The sequence below is a fragment of the Protopterus annectens genome, chromosome 4.part0 (genome assembly GCF_019279795.1).
Source record: "Protopterus annectens isolate FY-2018-M chromosome 4.part0, PAN1.0, whole genome shotgun sequence".
Taxonomy (NCBI): Eukaryota; Metazoa; Chordata; order Ceratodontiformes; family Protopteridae; genus Protopterus; species Protopterus annectens.
This window is the reverse complement of record NC_056733.1, coordinates 1,401,491,653-1,401,513,123: the sequence shown is the minus strand read 5'-3', so window position 1 is coordinate 1,401,513,123 and position 21,471 is coordinate 1,401,491,653. Positions and strand designations below refer to the sequence as shown.

The 21,471-nt window shown below is 40.4% G+C and overlaps 1 protein-coding gene across 1 annotated transcript in view; it reads left to right on the top strand.

The window, feature by feature from the left end:
* SEC24A (SEC24 homolog A, COPII coat complex component) overlaps positions 1–21,471 on the top strand; it is a 2,581,543-nt gene that overhangs the window by 914,419 nt on the left and 1,645,653 nt on the right. Inside the window, exon 6 of the mRNA XM_044069234.1 lies at positions 13,874–14,043. Within this exon, the coding sequence (XP_043925169.1) occupies positions 13,874–14,043 (170 nt within the window). The remainder of the gene's footprint in view (positions 1–13,873; positions 14,044–21,471) is intronic.

Genomic DNA, 21,471 nt, shown 5'->3' with positions numbered 1-21,471 from the left:
TCAGGGCAAATGGTCCCAAAAAGAAAAGCACCTTCACATCAATCAAAAGGAAATGCTAGCAGTAATAAATGCTATTATAGCTTTCAAAGACCTTCTGCATCCAGGTCAACTATTGATATAAGGACAGACAACACCACAGTAATGTGGTACATAAACAAACAGGGAGGAACCCATTCATACCCCCTATGCAGGCTGGCCATGTCACTTTGGAACATGGCTCTGGAATTACAAATCGAACTTCAAGCACAGTACTTGCCAGGCAAGGAAAACACACTGGCAGACAACCTAAGCAGAAATATGACAGATCCACACGAATGGAAGTTGCATCCTCAAGTTTTTACAGAGATAATTCAAGCATGAGGAAGGCCAGACATAGATCTCTTTGCCTCCCACAAAAATCACCAATTGACAAAATTCTGCTCAAGGACTTTTCATCCACAGGCCTGGAGAGTGGACGCTCTCTCTTTCAGTTGGACAGCAATGACAGTTTATGCCTTTCCACCTCTTCCTCTGCTGCCCAAAGTTCTATTAAAAACCAGAACAGACAGACCAAAGATGATTCTCATTGCTCCAGACTGGCCAAGACAGCACTGGTACCCACTCCTGCGGAGCCTGACGCATTCCCCACCATGGACCCTACCTCTAATGCCTCTTCTTCTAACTCAGCACAGCTTCAAAACTCTTCACAGTCAGCTGAAAACACTCAATCTGGCCGCATGGAAGATTCCTTAACTTCACAACAGACCCTACTCTCCAAGGAGGTGCAGGATGTCATTTTGGAGGCCAGAAGGCAGTCTACTAGAAAAGCTTACTCCGCAAAATGGAAACGGTTTTGTGCCTGGAATGAGGAAAAAGGGCCAGAATCCTGGAATACTGAATTTACCTCAAATATTACAGTATCTAGCTGAGCTGCTAAGCAGTGGACTTTCATTCTCCTCCATCAAAATCCATGCCTCAGCCATTTCTGCAGAATACAACACTGATCCACCTTTATTCTCTCACCCCCTCTTAAGACAGTTCCTCAGAGGGGCTAAGAATATAAAACCCCCAAGGAAACAACCAATACCTGCTTGGGACCTCAATTTCATTCTAGAAAAGCTGACCTTGCCTCAACAGATTTGCAATATTTGTCCTGGAAAACAGCCTTCCTTCTGGCTATCACCTCAGCTCGCAGGGTATCGGAACTACAAGCCCTCATGGCTGTGCAGCCTTTCATCATTTTCCATCAGGACAGAGTTTCCTTACGAACCAACCCGTCCTTTATGCCAAAGGTGGTATCCAGGGTAGCTTTGAATCAGGCTATCCACTTGCCTACCTTTTACCCTAATCCTCAAAACAAAGGGGAGAGACTACTACATTCCTTGGACATCCACAGACAGCTGCATTATTATTTGGACAGAACAAAGCCTTTCAGAAAATCAGAACAACTCTTTGTGTCCTATGCTATAGGAGCTCAAGGGAAGCCAGTTTCCAAACAGACAATCTCAAAATGGATAGCCCACTGCATACGCTTTTGTTACTCTTTTCATGGTAAAACTGTACCTGCAGGCATCAGATCTCACTCCACAAGGGCCACAGCTACCTCTACAGCTTTTCTCAGAGGAGTTCCTACCAAAGATATTTTGGAAGCAGCCACTTGGAGTTCTGTGCATACCTTCTCCAAGCACTACCACCTACCATTATACTCCAAAACTAGAGCAGGCTTTGCCACTGCAGACTTGCAGGGCATCCTGGCTCCTCCTAGTTCCACCTAGTGCCTACCACCCCTTTTTTTAGCTTTGAGATTCTACCCATCTGTTATGACTGCAGCTGTATGCACGATGAACATAGTACAGTTTTGTACCTACCATAAATGTAGATGTTCGAGTGCTAATACAGCTGCAGTCCAGGTTTCCCTCCCTCCTTCCCCTCTTGGGACAGGCCTGTTGGCTAACACCTCCTCATACAACCTGATTGGGGTATTCATTTATGGTGTATTTGCTTACAACTACTGTATTTTGATTATATTGCATTGCATTATTACATAAATTTATGTATTGCCTTCCTTCTGGGGGCACCTGACATCTGGGGCAAGAAAAACTGAAGAAAATGGCGTCTGCTGGTTCTTATACCCCAGTTGCACTGACGTCAGGGAAGAAGCGACGACAACCGACGCCGGACCTAGACTTTGGAATTCGGCCGACCGAGGACCCGCCAGATGGCAGGAGAACCCATCTGTTATGACTGCAGCTGTATTAGCACTCGAACATCTACATTTATGGTAGGTGCAAAACTGTACTTTTTGTCTTGTATATGTCTGTATATACACATATATATTTGGTTATATATGTCTGTAGTTGTATATCTACACATGGTCTAGTGTTATGGGTTATCATAAACGAGATCTGGGTAACTAGCGCTAGGCATGATGGGATAAGGTCTAGCCTCAAGCCATTGGAATCTCTCGACCTTTAGAATACGGCCAAGGGTTGGCTCTGAACTTCAACCAAGAGGGAAGGCGAGATCAAGGACAACAAACATGGAACGTTATGGTGAGTACATAACTTCTTTTTCTAGCCTCTTCTAAAACTGTATCAAAGCTGATCTTTCATTTACCACTTCCCTGTCACTTTATCTTTGCCTGTGATATTTATCTGTGTTAGGAAAAGCAGTCTGTAACCTGTAGTCAACATTCTGCTTGACTTCATCCCAGTCATTTACCTTTCACTCTCTAGTTATTTGCTTCCAGTATCTTGTTTCCTTTGCCACTTTTCTCCATTAGCTTCTAGCCACTTCTTGTCTGTTTTCTACCCCTAATTGCAGTTATCCCATTGGAAAAATCTCCTTTCTTCATTTTCATCTTGGATTAGTTCTTAGAATACGTTTTGCTACTTTATGAATAGAATATTCTTTATGGTTGTTTTTTTTATCTTCAAGGTGGTGCATCAAAAATATTAGTTTCTCCTTATTTCTTCAATTTGCTCCATGTTTCATCATCAGCCCTTTCCACTTTGACTTATAAAGTACAGTTATAAAATATTGGCAACATTTTAGATGACATTTAAGTAAATGGCATATCAGATTCCAATTTAAATAGATATATAATGATTTAATCCCTAAGCAAATACAGATTTCCCTGAAGCTGCAAGCTATGGACCAGTTGCATTTATGAACTTGGACGTTAAAATATATTCTGCAATTTTATGTTAGATAGGAGAATATAATGTCCCATGTAAGCTTCCCTTTTCAATCTAGTTTTCTGCAGAAGTCAAATAAATGATCAAATAGCCACACTTGGATATTTACAAATATTTAAACATATTCTTAGTAGGAATATGTTTACTCTGTAATCAATATATTTATAAAAGGACATATAGATGTAATCCCCTGACAATTTAGTATCTAAAAAAAGAAAGTATTGAAGCACTAAAAAATCATAAGTTATTTTCAAACTTGATACTAGCCTATCAGAAATTGAAACCCTTAACATTGATGACATTTCTGTCCTTTTTCAGCCAGTTAATTTAAATCCAACTATTCTTTCAGGCAATAAAACGATCAAGTTGCCTCATATTTACTGCTTTTAAAACAAAACTGGGATGTGGTATTTCTTTAAGAATATGAAACCATCCGATGTTGTAAGAATTGATTTGGCATATCCAAAAGTTTATTTACCTGTGATAAGTATAATGTGGAATACTTGAAAGCTAAATTGAGGTATGATTAAAATACAAGAGCTTGGAGTTTTTTCAAAAATGTAACAGCAGTATTGTCTAAAAGTTGTTTTAGTTTTTCTAATATCAAAGTATAGATATGAGAATATTTGCCATTACTCAGTTGGTCAGCATATGAGGGCATTAAAATGATGTATTCTAGCTGGAAAGTCTTCAACTAAAGTGCAGATATATTCCTTTTAAGAAGTTGTCTTATTCTCCACATATGATAATACATGATGCATGTATAACTCCAAATAAAACCTTTCATATTTTTCTAGCTTTCTGGTCAGTTGCAATGCCTGTAGCATGGATACCCTAAATTTTTGTACATTTTTTGAAATGCTCATAAACAAGTTGAGTATGGAATACACATCAGTAAAGTAAAATGTAGGCATCCAAGATGATATTAATTGTAAGTTTGTGATTTTGCATATTCGCCCAGTGAATATTAAATAAAAAAATATTTTGTACATGTTTTCATGATTATGAAGTTAATATTGCAAACAGTTAAACATAAAATTGAGCACTCGGGTTAAAAACATGGCATGCAGATATAAACAATTGTGTGAATTAATGTGACATACTAATAAAGATAGGTCCAGTCTTAATAAATAAGAGCAATCCACTAGGTGGCTTAATGAAAGCGGGTGTGAATTTCACTCCGCTACCCAATCAGGATACAATCTCTCAGACTGGGTCCACACCTCCACCTAATCAGGAAGCCAGAAAGCAGACGGAAATGGGAGCTAGACCGAAACAGGTTGTACCACACACGGTTGAGCGTTTTTTACCGCTACCGGTCAGACAAAAAGTATACCATCAATGGTCGGTAAGCAGGGGAAGAAGAAAGAGAAAGAATTCCATGGAGATGGAGAATACGAGCCGAAGGGCGAGATGGTGATGGGACTAATTGTTAACTTGTCCAATTATGCATTGAATGAACATGAGAGAAGTGTCCTAAACAAAGGACTAACTTTTATACCTACATCGAAAGTAAATGTAAGTGATTTGTTGACAGATTTAAGATTGTTTGGTCGGAGTATATATCTCTGAAATTATTTTTTAAAGACACTAATGATAAAAAACCTTGCAGTAACAGACTGAAAAAGAAGAGTAGCTTCACTCCGAAGCCACCTACACATGTTGAGTTGTTTATGAAAATGTGTGAAAGGGATATTTATGACAAACTGTATGGTACAAAAGGCAAAGGTTATAACAATATTACTAAAGAAGAGAGGATGGCATTAATGTCTTTACAAAATAATACAGCTATAAATATCAGACCCGCCGATAAAGGCGGAGCAATAGTTGTGATGAATGCGAATGATTACTTTGACTCTATGAGCCATATGTTAAGTGATGATAAAGTATATAAACCATTACGTCAGAGTGACTATAATGATGTTATTAAGACAGTAAAGGATAGTCTTTATGATTTACTGATGACAAGGCAGATAGATGAAGAGCTCTATGAATATCTGCTAGTTGAGAAACCCACGATACCCTACATAAAAGGTCTACCAAAAATACACAAATCCTTATTGAAACTGCCGCTGAGACCTATAGTAGATGGTGGAGGGTGGTTAACAGAATCAATCTCTGTATATATAGAGAGTAAGTTGGGAATGATAGTAAGGGATATTCCCAATATATTAAAAGATACTACAGATCTTTTGCTTTCTTTAAATAATGAGAAACCGATGTTAAAAAGAAAGGAATATTTAATGGCTACTTTAGATGTACAAAGCCTATTTACTGTGATTCCCAATGAATATGGGTTAGAAGCAATAAGGAATATACTTGTTATGAAGGGAATGAAGAGCAATGACATTATTTTGATTTGCTCTCTTCTGGAAATAGTACTTTCTAACAATATCTTCTTGTTTGATAAACAGCTATTTTTACAGCAATGGGGAGTGGCAATGGGAACATCATGTGCCAACTCATATGCTAATTTGGTAGTATATTTCTGGGAAGAACAATTCCTAAAGGGACATCAGTACAGTGAGAACATTATTTTGTTTAAACGTTTTGTAGATGACATCCTTCTCTTTTGGGAAGGGGACATAGATTCATTAAATGATTTTGTTAGATATTTAGAAACAACAACTTCTTTTTTGAAATTTACAATGAATTGGTCCCACAATAAAATTGACTTTTTGGATGTTACCATATACAGGGGGAGAGATGGAGAGATCAATACCACCCTGTATCGCAAGGATAGTTGGAAGAATAGTCTACTAGAACGACGTAGTATGCATCCAGGTCACGTTTTTAAAAACATCACAAAGGGGCAGATAAAGAGAATAAGAAGAATCTGCAGCTCTCCTTATGATGAACAAACAGAAATAAAAAAATTGGAGAATTTATTAGTGGAGAGAGGCTATAAGGATAGTGAGATAAAAATAGTGAAAGAGAGCTTAGATAGTGAGTGTAATGAAGGAAATTCTTTATCTATTCCACTCAATACAAAGAGAGATGTTAGAGAAAAAAAGACGAATAAATTAAGGTTTAATATGAGCTGTTCTGTAGATAATGGTATAATAACAGATATTATAAGAAGGAATTGGCAAGTCCTGACTATAGATGATGAGACCAGGGATCTCATATGTACAAAACCAAGTTTTTCTTATAGGAATAATAAAAATCTTAAACTGTTATTATGTGGAATACAGAATAGAAGTAATGGAATAGAGACATCTAGTGGACGATGTGGGACATACCCATGTGGGAAATGCAAGATGTGTCATGAAATAAATAAAGAACAGATTTATCAGCATTCAGATATTAATTTTATTTTTGAGCCAAGATTTTTTGCCACATGTGATAGTGAAAATATTATCTATCTAGCTTGCTGCAATAATTGCGAAAGTTTTTATGTAGGAAAAACTATAAAACGGTTAAGGGATAGGATTTACCAACATAAATATGAAATTAGAAATAGAAATATGCTAAATGCTTTAGCGAAACATATTATAGAGCAGGCAGGACACAGTTTTAATTTTAGAGTACTGCAACAAGTTAGCAACAACTTAAGACAGGGAGATAATAATAATTTCCTGTTAAGGATAGAATTAAAGTGGATTTTCAGGTTAAGGGCACACTCACCACCAGGGCTCAATAGTAGTATTAATATTAAACCTGTGCTAGATGCAAGATCATTGAAATGACTAGGATAGAAGGTTTCCTTTAATTGATGCATTTTTTAATTGCTGTCTTAATTGATTGATTGATTATGATCATGTGATTGTATATAAATGTTAGCATCACAGTGTTTTAACTAAGGATCTGAAGAAGCGTACTTTAGTTACGTGAAAGCGCTTGTCCATTTTAGACTGAATAAATCTTTTCATTTTTTATAGCCGTGGTGTTCGCTCAGCTTTTTTGTGCTTATAGACTTTGTTTCTAAGCTGTTGGAACATTGGGTGGTGACTGTCGTTTTGTATCTGAGTCTTAATAAATGTTGAAGAAAACAATTCTGCAAATTCTCATTTGAATGAATAGAACTTAGAAAATGATATACATACACATTCAGAGTCCATAAAACTCTTAGATTCATTAATTGTCTTTGATAACCTGTTTCCTACAAGTTTAGTATGTGTTGCAGTAGACACATAGTCGAACATTGTTAGAATTTATTAGGAATTTTTACATGTATAAAGATCTGTTATGTCTTAAATCTGTTTTAGCTTTAATGTTATATCTGATACTGTCAGTTTTCATTTCGTCCTCACATATATAGGTTCAGATCCGATCCTTCTGATCGGACTCTGCTGTTACAATAGCTCGTGACAACCAAACAGATCTTGGGCACCTCCCTTTACCCATAATGCATCATTCCCTGTATACCTCAGATCTTGTTTGCAAAGACATGGTCATTCCTGTAGCTCTTGGAGAGATGAGGACTATTTTTCAGTCTTTATTATATCCTTTCCTTCCTATTATATTACTTTTTAGTCTAATTTTTACCACTTTCTCTCCTGTCTTATTGAAACTTCCTTCCTCTCCATTAACCGTTTTTATTAGGTTACTTTTCATTTCCCTCCTGTATACCCTTAGCTCTGCTAGTGTCATTAGTAGCTTTTCCTTTTCTTTAAAAAAAATGATCTTCTAGTTATGCATCTCTCTCTCTCTCTCTATATATATATATATATATATATATATGTGTGTGTGTGTGTGTAGTGTTAGCTTCTTCCCTTTTTTTGTAGTCCTGTCTTCCATTTGTGTGTGTGAGTGCATGCATGGGTGTGCTGTCTGCCATTCCTTATCCATGGCTGAGAAATCTGAAAAGCCAGCTGGCTTTAAGAAATGTTCAAAGTGCGGTCACAAGATCCCTTTTAGTGACTCCTACAGTTTGTGTGTTTACTGTTTAGCAACCTCCGTTTACAGGAGTATTATTCATTTTGCCATTCTTTCAACCACAGGGGCCTGGTTGAAAGGAAAAGCAAGTTGATTTTGAGGGGCATGTTGCCATCTTCCTTTGGAGAGGCCATTTTTGGCAGTGGCCTCAAGTCTTCTACAAAATGTAGGTTGGCTCAGTCGAGCCCCGCTTCTTCTTCCTCTAAGAGTCCTGACCGAGGGAAGAAGAGACCTTCCTCGGTTCATAAAGACTCCTTGGAGCCAAAGACTAAAATGACCAAGACTTTTCAGCCAGATTCATCTGCCTGCAGCATATCTATCTCGGATCCAACTTCTCCGGCTGAGAGTCGATCTGACAACTATAGGTCAGAGCCGTTGCACTTGGATCACACCACCAAGCCCTTTCAAGCTGATATTGTCTCTGCCAAGGACCAAGTACTCTCCCTCTATTGACCTGGTTCCATCAAGAGTACCAGCCCCTTTTCTGAGTACACGCAAATCCCCATCCACTTCCTCTTCCTGCTCTACCCAGAAGCCTTACAGAAAACTACATGGAACAGATGGTCCAGGATTCATCAAAGCCATCCACTCTCTCATTGGTGCCTCCTCCGACTTCAATTCAAGTTTCGGAGCCATCAAATCCAACACACCCGGTGTCTTCCAGCTTGGATCAGAGAATTTCTTTCTCTTCAGATCGGGCCTTTGCACAGAGCTTCTTAGTATTTTCAGAGCCGGGGAGCACTTGGAGCAGTAGTGAGCCTCACAAGCCACTGGTGTGTTTGACTCTGGGACCTTCTGAGCAGTCGATGGACCTCAGGGCTTCCACACAGGTGAGCCTGGCTATGGTTTCAACCCCGGGTGAACTGACTTCGGAGCTTGAGAGGTCTCCGATCCATAGGTGTGATCTGTCAGGTCCTGGGTCCTTCTCTACTTAAGAACAGTCAGCCTTTCGGGGCTCTGGAGTGGGCCATAGCTGCCTCTGCAGCTAAGAAGACACCTCCCTCCTTGGATACCCATCTGCAGCCCTTGTGCACCTATTGTGACCATGACATTCCACAGGGACAGTGGGTCCTTAGGCCCCAGGATACCAATAAGGACTTCCCCCACTTCTTATTATACCTCCCCAGAGTATCCCACTGAGGAGATTTCTCAGAAGAGGATTTGTAAGAGGAAACATTTGGACTCCACCGAGGAGTCGGCCACTAAAGACACCACCCTCGATGAGGGGGAAGGATCCCCTTGGTCACCTCCTGAGGATGTTTCCTTCAGTGACATCTTGGAGATCTTGAAACAGAGAGGTGGCTGGCAGACCAGCAGTCGTCCACCTGAGGAGTCTGTGTACCTGGCAACCTTTGGATCCTGACCGACTACCTCTTGGGTGACTCCACCCATTGACGAGCTCATAGATTTGATCTCTCGGCGGGCATAGGAGAGCCCAGACGCCATTGAGCCAACTCCCAGGAAACCAAGTAAAATAATTACTGTGCCAGAGGATGAAAAGTTTTGGACTAAAGTGGTTGCAGTAGATGCTATGGTCGTGGAGGCAGCTACCAAGAAGGAGCTCTCTGAGGAAAGTTCAACTATTCATCCTCCTACTAAGGATTCCAGGACAATTGATAGAAGTGGGAAGCGAGTTTTCTCTTCAGCGACCTTTGCCTTATGGTCACTGAATTACCTGTCCCATTTCGCTAGACTACAGAGGGATCTGATCAAGGCGCTAACATGATCCTCTTGAGGGAGCTGTAGCTGAAAGGGTCCGGGAAGAGGTTACTTCCCAGCTGACAACTCTACATTCTATAGCTAACTCTTCGCATGCAGCTAAGGGAGCCAGCAGATTCAGGCAGATCTCTGAGGAGACATACCCGGATGTGCCTTTGTGACTTTGCGGAGCCTTTTAAGTCTTTGTTTGTCAGCTCTCCATTTGACGGCACGTCCCTTTTTGGTCCCAAGGTCAAAGATACGCTATCCAGGTGTGAAAAGGAGGTTAAGACTCTTTCTGCCATGGACATATGTTTTTCCACCCCTCAGAGACCATACCCAAAGAGTCAGAGAGGAGTTTGCAAAATGTCTATCAGGAAATCACAAGAGCCTTACCATGAGATATGTGGAGAGAGTTCCCCCAGAGGGAGTGGAGGAACAATTCTAGAAGATGCCGCTCTTGTGGCAGAGAAGGCCTGCAGTACCAAGGGTCCAGAGAACATTTATTTGGGAAACCCTTACAGCGCTCCTGAAAGGAGGCCCAGTTGCCCGTCTCTGGAGGCAATTGAGGGTCGACTATCCCTGCACTGGAGAGCCTGGCTAAACATAACCACCAACATATGGGTGCAGAGGATAATTTTCAGAGGTTACTTAATCCCTTTTTTTCCACCTCCTCTCCCCCAAACAAGAAAATACTGGACATTCCACCCAGTCAAAGGGATCATGCAGTCTTGCAGATTCAAAAACTGCTAGCCAAAAGAATCATCCAAGAGGTCCCCCACACCTGAGAGGATTTGGAACTTACTAATAGTTCTTTTTAGTTCCAAAGAAAACAGGGACTGAGACTATTTCTGGATCTCAGCAAACTAAACAAGTAAGTTTGACACCAAAAGTTCCGAATGGTCACAGTACATTTCATACTTCCTTTTTTGGAACAGGGCAAATAGAAGTGCTCCATAGACTTTCAGGATGCATACTACCATATGAAGATGAGCAGATGATCCAGAAGGCACTTGCGCTTCCAGCTGGGAGCCAGTCATTATCAATTCAGAGCACTGCCCTTTGGTCTCAGTATTGCCCCCAGAGTGTTCACCATATGCATGGCAGTGGTAGCAGCTCACTTGAGACAACAAGGATTCCGCGTGTTTCCCTGTTTAGACGACTGGCTTATTTCCACCCCGCCCAGGCATCTACTTGTCCAAGCAAAGAACTCCCTTATCCAGACTTACAGAGCTAGATATAACCATAAATTATGAAACGTCTCAGTAGGGGCCTTCTCAAACACTAGAATTTATAGGAACAATCCTAGATGCTACTCATATGATTGCAAAACTTCCATCCTCCGGAGTACAGACAGATGCCAAGCTTACAAGCTGCTTCAAAGCAGGATGGTAGCCGCTCGTTATGTCCTACAGGTTCTGGGATCAATGGCGGCAGCTATCGTCTTGATTCCGCTAGTGCGGTTTCACATGTGGATAATACAGTGGCTACTAGCTGCACAGTGGTCAATTCTCCACCAACCTATGTCTTACCAGATTCTCATTGCGGACACCTGCAAAAGGGATCTCTGTTGGGGAATTAATTTCATTCCCTTCAACTGACAGAAGGCCGACCCTTTTCCCCCCACATCCTCAGACCATAGTGACAGTGGAAGACTCCCATATAGGGTGGGGGTCATTATCTAGGGAAGATGGTCCACGGCACTTGGTCTGCCAAAGAGGCCAATTTACACACAAATGTACTGAAGATGCGAGCAGTGCTTCTAGCATTGCAGGTCTTACAGAATGCTCTTGCTCTGGGAATGGTGGAGATTCAATAAGACAAACATGTCTGTGGTCTGGTACATAAACAGGGAGGAATCCGATCATGCCCCCTGTGTCGAGAGGTGCTCCAGGTGTGGCAGTGGGCGATCTCTTCAAACCACTTTCTTGTAGCAATGCACATTCTGGGAAAGTCCAATGCGATAACGGACAGGCTGAGCAGATCCATTCTTATGGCTCACAAGTGGTCCTTCAACCAGGAAGTGGCGGAAGAAATTTTCCGCAGATGGGGTCAACTATGCAGCAACCTCTTTGCTTCCCCCAAACAACAAATGCAGCAGCTACTTTGTCTTAATTCTCCTGACAAGGGAGCCACCGAGGGATGCTCTGATATACGATTGGTCTCCCAGTCTACTGTATGCCCCCCCACTTCCTTTGATCCCCAGATTTCTTCAGAAAGCAAACAGGCTGAAGATAACGGTAATCCTCATTGTGCCATTTTGGCCTCGACAGATCTGGTTTGCCTTCCTTAGGCCTCATTTACAGAGAAAACTGTGGACTCTGGATCCCACTCCAGACCTACTGCTACATCTGACAGGAATGATTCATCCCAGTCTTTACAACCTCAGGCTGATGGTTTAGTTTCTTCAGTTCCATTAATACCCAGACAGACTAGGCTCTCCTCCCCAGTCCATCATATTTTACTGTCTTCCTGTAAGCCTTCCACCCAAAAACTTAAAAGGAGCAAATGGAAAAGATTTGTAATCTGGGCTCCGTAGCATGATGTAGATCCCTTCAATGCACCAGTTCACTCCATTCTTGAATTTTTGGCTCACTTTTTTGGTAATGGCACATATGCCTCTACAATTAAAATGCAATTAGCAGCAATCTCTGATTTTCACATTGGGAAAGATAACTTATCACTCATCTTCAACAAACTTTGCATAGCCTTCTTGAAAGGGATTCTTTTGCTGAGACCACCCCATAAGGACTCCTGCCCTCCATGGGACCTAAATTTAGTGTTCCATTTTATTGTGCAGCCTCCCTTTGAACATGCAGCGAATTGTGATATTAAATTCTTATCTTGGAAAAACATTTTCCTAGTGGCCATTATATCCGCAAGAAGGATTTCAGAGATACAGGCCTTATCTTCCCAACCCCTGTACCTGATTTTTCATCAAGACAGCGTCACCTTGTGTACCAACCCGTCCTTTTTACCCAAAGTAGTTTCCAACACTAATGTCAACCAAACCATTAACTTACCCATTTTCTTTCCAAATTTCAGTAAAAATAGGGAATACGTTCTAATTTGTTAGATGTCCATAGGCAATTACATTTTTATTTCCATAGAACAAAAGACTTTAGAAAGGGAAATCAATTATTTATCATCTTCGCAGGCACTAGAAACAGCCTTCCAGTATCCAAAGTTACTCCAGCAAAATGGCTGTCTGATTGCATATCCTTTATCTACTCCAAACTAGGCAGAGATCCTCCCAGACCTGTACGGACTCATTCATGCAGGGCCATGGCTACTTCCTCAGCTTTCCAGGCTAGAGCATCCATGGACAATACCTGTATAGCAGATACATGGGGTAGTCATCATACCAATATCACCCATTACAAGTTGGGTTTGTTCTCCGGGGAAAGAGCTCTTTTGGTTCAGTGGTTCTGAGGAACACTCTTCCATGAGTTCACCCAAGACAAAGGTAGATGGGGATTCTCTCTCATATGTGAGAATGAAATGAGTTATGCACTCACCATGATGTTCCATCTGTATTGTCGATTTTCATTTCTCCTCACATCCCCTTCCTGGTAGAGGGGGAATTTCAGTATTGGTAGATTGGCTATATTTCTCCATACTCCAGAAATGAACTGTCTGTGGTCATTTTTATGTGAATTTCTCTTTATATACTCCTCCTAAGATGACCTTAGCAAAGCAAGATCTAAGGTAACAGGGAGGGATGCGTTATGAGAAAGGGGAGGTGCCCAGGAGCTTTTTGGTTGCCAGGAGCTATTGTAACAGCTGAGACCGATCCAACGGATTGGATCCAAACCCGTATGTGAGGAGAAATGAAAATCGACAATACAGATGGAACATTATGGTGAGTACATAACTTCTTTTTTGTGGTAATTAAATCACCACCCGATAAAGGTTCAGATTGACAAAAATTTCTGTTTTTTTTTTTTTTGTAAATACTGTAGATATTTTTTTTCCTATGAGTTTCTTACTTTGTCAGTTCTTTTTGTGTACACATAATTGTGTTTGTGTTACTTTGCTTGTTACATTTCTTTCAATTTTTAAAAAAAATATATTTAGAAAAAAATAAATGTCTGGTAACCATCAAAAAACATTCTTTTTAGGTTTCTCTAATTGCATCCATGGGAGGATTAAGTTTGCAGCCAAATCAACAGCATGAAGGACTGCGACATGTAAATCTTATTCAAGAAAGAAAAGTCCTGCCATCGTCCCCTGTAACAGTTCCTGTCCCTCGCTTGCATCCAGATTCACAGAAGCTCAACTGTAGTCCTGAGTAAGCAAAGTATATTATAACACTTCACTTAATTATTGCCTTCAATAAGCTACATTTGTAATATGGAAGAATATTTATAGATTACACCAAGTGTAGTTATGCAGTTACATGAATATATGAAACAAAAAAGTTGTTTTACTGGTAAGCATAATTGATAAGATATATAACATATGGATAACATTGTTAGGAGCACTGCAAGCTACTATAGCTGAATATACTTGTCAGATGATTTAAATGTTAGTTAAATATAATACTGTTACATGGCTTGCCCTTTTCCCTCATCTGAAGCCCTAGGGATTTTAAGTTGTGACCTTTGTTTTAAAATTATATCCACTTTTGTGTTTATGCACAGAATATGAAGTATTAAAAATTGTAACACATTTTGTTTGACTTGCAGATTTAGGAAGACTGCTGCAATAAGTAACATTTATTCTGCCTGAAGCTTGATGCCCTTCTATTTCTGTACTTGGGTGTATTTGAGTAGTGGACTGGTCCTAAATAAACTTGTTCAATTAGTATCTGACTAGTAAGTGTTAATGTGCAAGCTGTATTAAACAATCTTGTGTCTTTAGTGCAGTTACTCTCAAATAATGCTGCATTTATCAGTCGCTTAATTAGACATGTGAGCTATACTCCCACTACTTAATCATCTCAGACTTAACTGAAATATGCCATTGTTAGAGTAATTACAGGTACACTAGTCAACTTAATGAAGGAAGGGAGAAAAGTAACAGCGTATGCAGTACATTTTGTATGCTACACTCTCATATTTCAAGAGTGTAAGTTTGTAATTGCCGTTAAATTGTGTATTGCAGGGTTTGCCTTCATTATGTTGAAAGTGATTTGTGCGATTGCATTATTGTGCAACTTTAAATCACGAAATTCAACATGTTTCAGAATATATATGTCGAAACTGGCTTCCTGAAAAAAACAGATTTGACCATTTTTGAATTCCTGCACAACAGTGAAAGTTAGGAAACATTTCCAAATGTCTTCAAACAATATTATGCAGGGGGGCAAGCACCCCTGCACCCCCATGTGGGGGCTGTGCCCCCCCACACCCTCTGCTACTTTAATATACAAACTCCGAAATTGCACTACAGTGAGGTAAAGGGTGCATTTCCCAATCCCTGCTATAGTGCAATCTGCACCTAGAATGCCGAATTCAAATGAACGAATATACCAATGTGCATTCGCTCATTGGAATTCGCAACATTTGCAGTCGTCATTGCCCAAATCTTGAAGTTGTACTTTTGCACTTTTGTGCATTGTACAACTTACTTTCAACATAATGAGAGTAAACCTATTGTAGTGGGCTGCATAAATTTAGTGCCTTATGATGAAGGACATTATAATACTGAATTCAGAATAAAAACAATGTTTTAAAGAATTGGAGTAATTGTTTTTTGGGGGCATAGGTACATGGTGCTGCTGTTTTTTCCATGCCTCATCCTCCATGTTAAGAAGTGAACCTCCTAAAGCAAGTTCTTCCTTTTATACATGTGAGGGGGTTGGCGTAATGGTTAAGGTGTGTACCTCGTACACACAAAGTGTAAGGTTTGAGTCTTACCCTTACCAGTATGATTCCATCATAGTCCATGTAGGTGTAAATGACCTGAGATGTACCGCCCTAGACTGTATGAAGAGAGACATTATACATCTCTAACTATCTGTCTCAGGCTAGAATGAGCCTAGAACTGAGCAGCATATTATCTTCACCAAGGATTATGCCACAATACTAACAAAAGATGATTGATTTTAACAGCTGGCTGAGTTTCTGGTGTCATTCTAAGGGGATCCAGTGTTTGTCAGCATGGGAAAACATGGCAAAGGATGGTTTGCAGCTGTCTCCTCTAGGCTTTCAAATAATAACTAAAATGTATTTGCTCCCTTAGAGCCTTTTTTAGGCAGTGCCAAATTGACAAACCTACCAACATAGCAAAATCAACTCAACTGAATCTCAAGGTGTTACTACTCAATGCTAGAAGCTGAGCTCCTTCCAAATCTTCTTTACCTTGGAGAATATAGACATCTGTGCATGGTTTAAAGCTACAAAGAGTAGCCTATCAGTGTAATGTTTCAGTGCTTTCCAAACTTTTAGACCAGTAACTGCAGAGACATGGACTAAAAGCATGAGGTGTTTTGATGTACATCAGTAACAAGCATAATTCTAGGCTGGTTAAACAGGGTGATGCACTGGAGTTTCTCCATGTGCAGGTCACCATAGATGTAATCCAGTACCATATCCTAGCAAGCCACAGGTCACCCTGTATGTCCCATACATAGCACATACTTAAACCTACTGGAGACACTCAGTATCCAACCTAACATCTTACTCATGGGGACCTTTAGTTACCTTTCTTTAGACTGGGAATCCTACACAACTTCAAATCTACAGGCACAAAGATTACCGGACTTCATAAATACAAACATCCTTAACTAGTTAGTGCGTACATCTACTAGGGGATCCAACATACTGGACCTCATACTCTCAAATATGGAAGAACACTGCACCACCCCCAATGTCATATCCTCCCTGGTAAGGTATGGCCATAGAGCTGTCTCCTTCAAAATCAACTTGATAACCTCAGTAAATCTAATAACAGGAACTGGGGCCCACTCCTCTGTTGGATAGAGGCAGTCAGTAAATCTAAAACATTTAAACTTGTGGGACACATTTGGGTTGCATGGCTAGGCTTATAAAGGCTTTGGTGATCATTAGTCTAGTATACACCTATGAATCTAGGAACCTATGGGAATCTGAGCAGTCATGTAGAAGAAGTCTGAGCAATCACATTCAAGAGGACATGTCCATTAGCAAAGAAGGTATTTTAAAAGTTTTTTTTTTTATTTGAAAACAAAAATGGTTTTGAAAATCACTGTTTCACCAGGCTTTTTTGTAGCAGTGAATTGGAGCACTGACTGTGACCCAGGTGACTGAGGTTTGAAGTTTGGTTAGTGAGCCTGGCATGGTAGGAGCTTGACAGAGACAGAGGAATGAAGGATCTTTGACTGATTGCCTGTTTTCAGGGGACTGGGATATGGCATTTGGGAGCACACAGGGATAGTGTGATTTCTCCTGTGGGGACCAGGGAAACAACCTCTCCATTTGGGGAAGTTATGTGGTGCTGTTTTCTGGAGACATCCTTTGTGGTAGTAAAGAACGGCCTGTACAGACAGCCCATTGCACATCCCCTTCCCTTGCATAGATGGACATTTATAGGTGATGCAGGCCTAAAACACATGCTGGAATAAACCCCCCTTATTGCTACCTCAGTCACAGGGCTCTCTCTCCTATGATTGGAAATGAATGGGCCAGTAGATATGGTCAGCAGTCAGTGGTGGCACTGCTCCCCGATAAATATAAATAATCATATTGGCAATCCCTTAATGATCACTTGTACACTGTCATACTTTTTGAGAACAGTTTGACAGTTGACAAACTGTCATTAAGTGACTGCAGTTGTGATTACTTATAGACAGATTGTGAAATGTGTAACTGTAAATCTTTTCTGTTTGTTATAATAGTTTAACTACCTTAAAAAATAGGACATTTTGCAAATTGTTGACATCTTGGAAGCTGTCAAACTTTGTCTTTTAAGTGCTTGACACACACTCCATAAGTTGGGACCTGGGGCATGTGCTTCATATGCCCCAAACTTACTGCAGCACTGCTGCCCTGAGCTAAGTTTCTGGCTGTGCAAAAGCCATGTAACCTTCTGCAAGCAGTTGGAATATGCCATTTGCAAGGCGGCAAGTAAATAAAACCTGTTTGTCCCAGGTGATGCCAGATTGTATTTCCATTTGACCTACCCAGTTGTGGATCAGTGACCATAATCTGTCTTGATGTGATTCATCACTCTGCAGCCAAAATGTTAAGAGATAGGAGCAAAATCGTTAGCAGCATCTGCATGCAACGTGTTTTGCAAAATCAGTACGATAACAAGAACTGAATGCATCACATTTTAAATTTTTTTTTTTTTGTTAAATACTTAAATGCCAAATGTGCATATTTCATGCTACCTTTCAGGAGTGATTCTAACAGTTTCCTTAAGTCTCATAATAGTAAACAGAGTGTTTTTTTCACTTCCTTGTGCATTCAGTTCTTTTTGGTTTGCTTAAATAATGCAGTTCTGTCCTTCCATAACTTGGCTTTGTTCAAATATTTTTGAGTCAGCAATTTGTTACATTAGACGTCCTGTAATAGTTTCAGTTCTGACTTAAGATTCAACTTCACATGCATTTATGTTGAAAACATTGCTTTGGGTGTTAAAAAGCACTAGTACTATTGCATAGCACTAACAAATTGACAACAGTGTTTTAATTTTTTCCCATTTGCATGTAATGAAGCAGTGTATTCCCCTGAAGTAAATGTTTGCCACAAACATTTATTTCCTAGGAATATGTAGCCTTGTTTTGCGCTGCTAAGACAGCGTCCATAACCCTGACTCATGGTAATTAGTGTTGCTAGGTAGTGCTAGTGTATTTTGAAGGCCTCCCTTCAGATCCTTAAAAATTTCATATCCCAATATGTGTTTCTGCCATTCTTTGTTTGCTACCATCTGTTCTATGTTATGTATGCTACTGAGAGCCTAGGCTATGTCAATTGGCACCCTGGGCAATTAGGCAATCCCAAGAGTAGTGACCCTCTCAACCAGTAGTTTTGGTGAGGAACAGAAAGAAGACAAAGCCCTCTGAATTTGAGGACCAAGGAAGAAAAAAGCCCTCTGGAGTTGAGGACCAAAATAGTTACAAAGGCACATTATCAACAACCGACTGCATTCATTTAAGTAGGTGTGATATCAGCCATGTCTGCTTAAATAAAGGCACTCATATCTGATTGGCAGCTGTTCTTAGGTGACAGTTACACCTCCAGTCAGTTTCCTTTCATGGCAACTGCCCCTTTACCACAACATAGCTATGGTATAGAATTTGCTGAATGCTGTGGAAAATTCCTTTAATGTTAATTCAACTAAATAAAATTCAATTTTACATGAATATATCTTTAAAAAATGGATATGCTTAAATATTTCAGGTATACAACTTTAGATCCTATCATATTTATTTATGTATTTATTTCCAAATGAACTGGTCCTAAACACTCAATATGCATATCCTTCTTAACAAAGTTACAGAATTCCATTCATGGGTGGTCCACTAATTCCATGACATTATAACTCTCTGAAACCTGGCTCAAACCCCATATCACTGATAATGAAAATTTCCCCCTTAGGTACATAATTTTCCGCTTAGACTGAACACACACAAAAAAGGTGGGGATGTATGTAGCAATAATCTACTTTGACCAATTTAACATATCCCCTTTGTCTGTTACACTTCTAACTTCCACCCTGCTGAACTACTGTTAGTTAACTGCAAGCTCAATAATCACAAAAATCTTACCATAGCTGCTACATACATTTCCCCCAGGTAATAACATCCCCATTCTCAAACATATTCTTTCTTGGATCGCATCAGCATATCAAATGAAACTGCAATAATTGGAGATGTCATTATTGATTGGCAAAACCTAACCTCCAACTCCTCAAATTCTTAGATAAATCTACATGGCTTCACACAACTTATCTCTACCCCCACCCACTACAGTCAAACATCCAACTCTACCTCTGTCCTGGACTGGATTCTTGTATCCATTCCAGGCCTTTACCACAACCCAAAAGCACTACCGGACTCAATAAATGACCACTCACCCACCTGCATTCAACGATACTCCCCTCAACACATTAGACCTCATAAATACAAAGACTGCCATAGGCTCTCCAAATTCAACCTGGATGAATTTAATAATAGACTCTCCTCACTAAACTGGCCCTTCTTTACATAGTGACCCCTTGGCAATGCCGCCCACAAATTTAACCATTTTTTTCTGGATATCCTCAATTCCGTTGTTCCCCTCAGAAAAATCCAAGTAAAATCTCTATTTGTACCCTGGGTGTCTCTATCCACTCGCTCACTAGTGGTCAAGAGGGACAGTACCTGAAAAAACTGTCTAAAAATAAAATCACCCACCTACCTGCAAACCTACAAAGAACTAAGAACTGTCACTAAAAAACATGTAAATAATGATAAGAGAAAATTCTATCTAAAGTCTCAGACTTACCAACGCAACAATCCTAGGAAATTCTGGAACACAATAAGATCCTTCATCCTGGTAACCCCTCTACACCAATCCCCTGTCCTCACAACACCTCCATTGAAACTGCCACTACACTAAACTACTTTATTCACTCTATCAATAAACTAACCCAGGACTGCAACACTCCCAACCTCACTAATCTCCCACCCCCCTCCACCCGAAATGTCCCCTCCTCGCTCAGTACCCACTGCCTTCATAAAAAGTCTACTTAGCAAATTAAAGCCATGCTCTCCCTCTGCATATGATCTTCCTCCCCTCTTCCTTAAACAGGCCGCTAACTCTATAGCCTTCCCTATCTCCATCCTGATAACAGATCTGTCCGAGAATCTACTGTACCCACAATCTGGAAACAATTTGACACAATTCCAATCCACAAGGGAGGACACTCTAACAAACTGTCTAACTACCAGCCCATAGCCATTCTGTCTCCTCTCTCTTAATTACTAGACAAATGCATACATAAGCAGCTCATGGACTATCTTCTTCAAGAGAACTTACTCACTCCCACCCAACATGGCTTCTGACCTAACCACAGCACTACTACTGTCCTTGTCTCCTTCACATAAACTATCTCTCAAGCTAGAGGCAATAACAAACTTCCCTCCTGACTTTTCTTAGATCTGTCTAAAGCATTTGACACTCTCTCTCCCCCCAAGCTCCTTACCATATTGTCTGAGCTAAGTCTCTGTAATCCTACTGTAACATGGTTCTCAAGTTACCTCACTAATAGAGAACAATCCGTCAAATGGCTCTCTTCCTTCTCTCCCTTCCATCCCATCAACATGGGAGTTCCTCAAGGTTCCATACTAGGCCCCCTATTATTTAACATCTTTACTGACTCCCTCAACACCTCTTGATGTTCTTTGTGTTTCACTGTTGCAGTCATCACATTTGGGTTATCCCTGCCAGGGTAGCCCTCGGCCGGCCCGAATACCAGAGACTTGGTATTTCTGCGTCAGTTGCTGTTGCTTGAACACTGAAGTCAGGTCGTCAGTAGTGTAAAGTAAGGTAGCCAACGCCATTACATCAGTCTTTCTTGCCGTGGAGCCCGAAGCAGGAGCAGTTTGCATGAGTGCCGGTCGTCCGCTACCTGAGTTTCGTCTACCGAATTGAAGCTGACGTCTTCTAAAGCTAGGTACCCCGTTGGGGATTCTTTTTTCTTGCACTAACCGATGTCAGAAAAAGTTAATAATGGTCTCATCTGTGGAAAACAAATACCATACTGAGACTTCCACTATTACTGCGTCACTTGTTTAGGCCCAGACCATGAC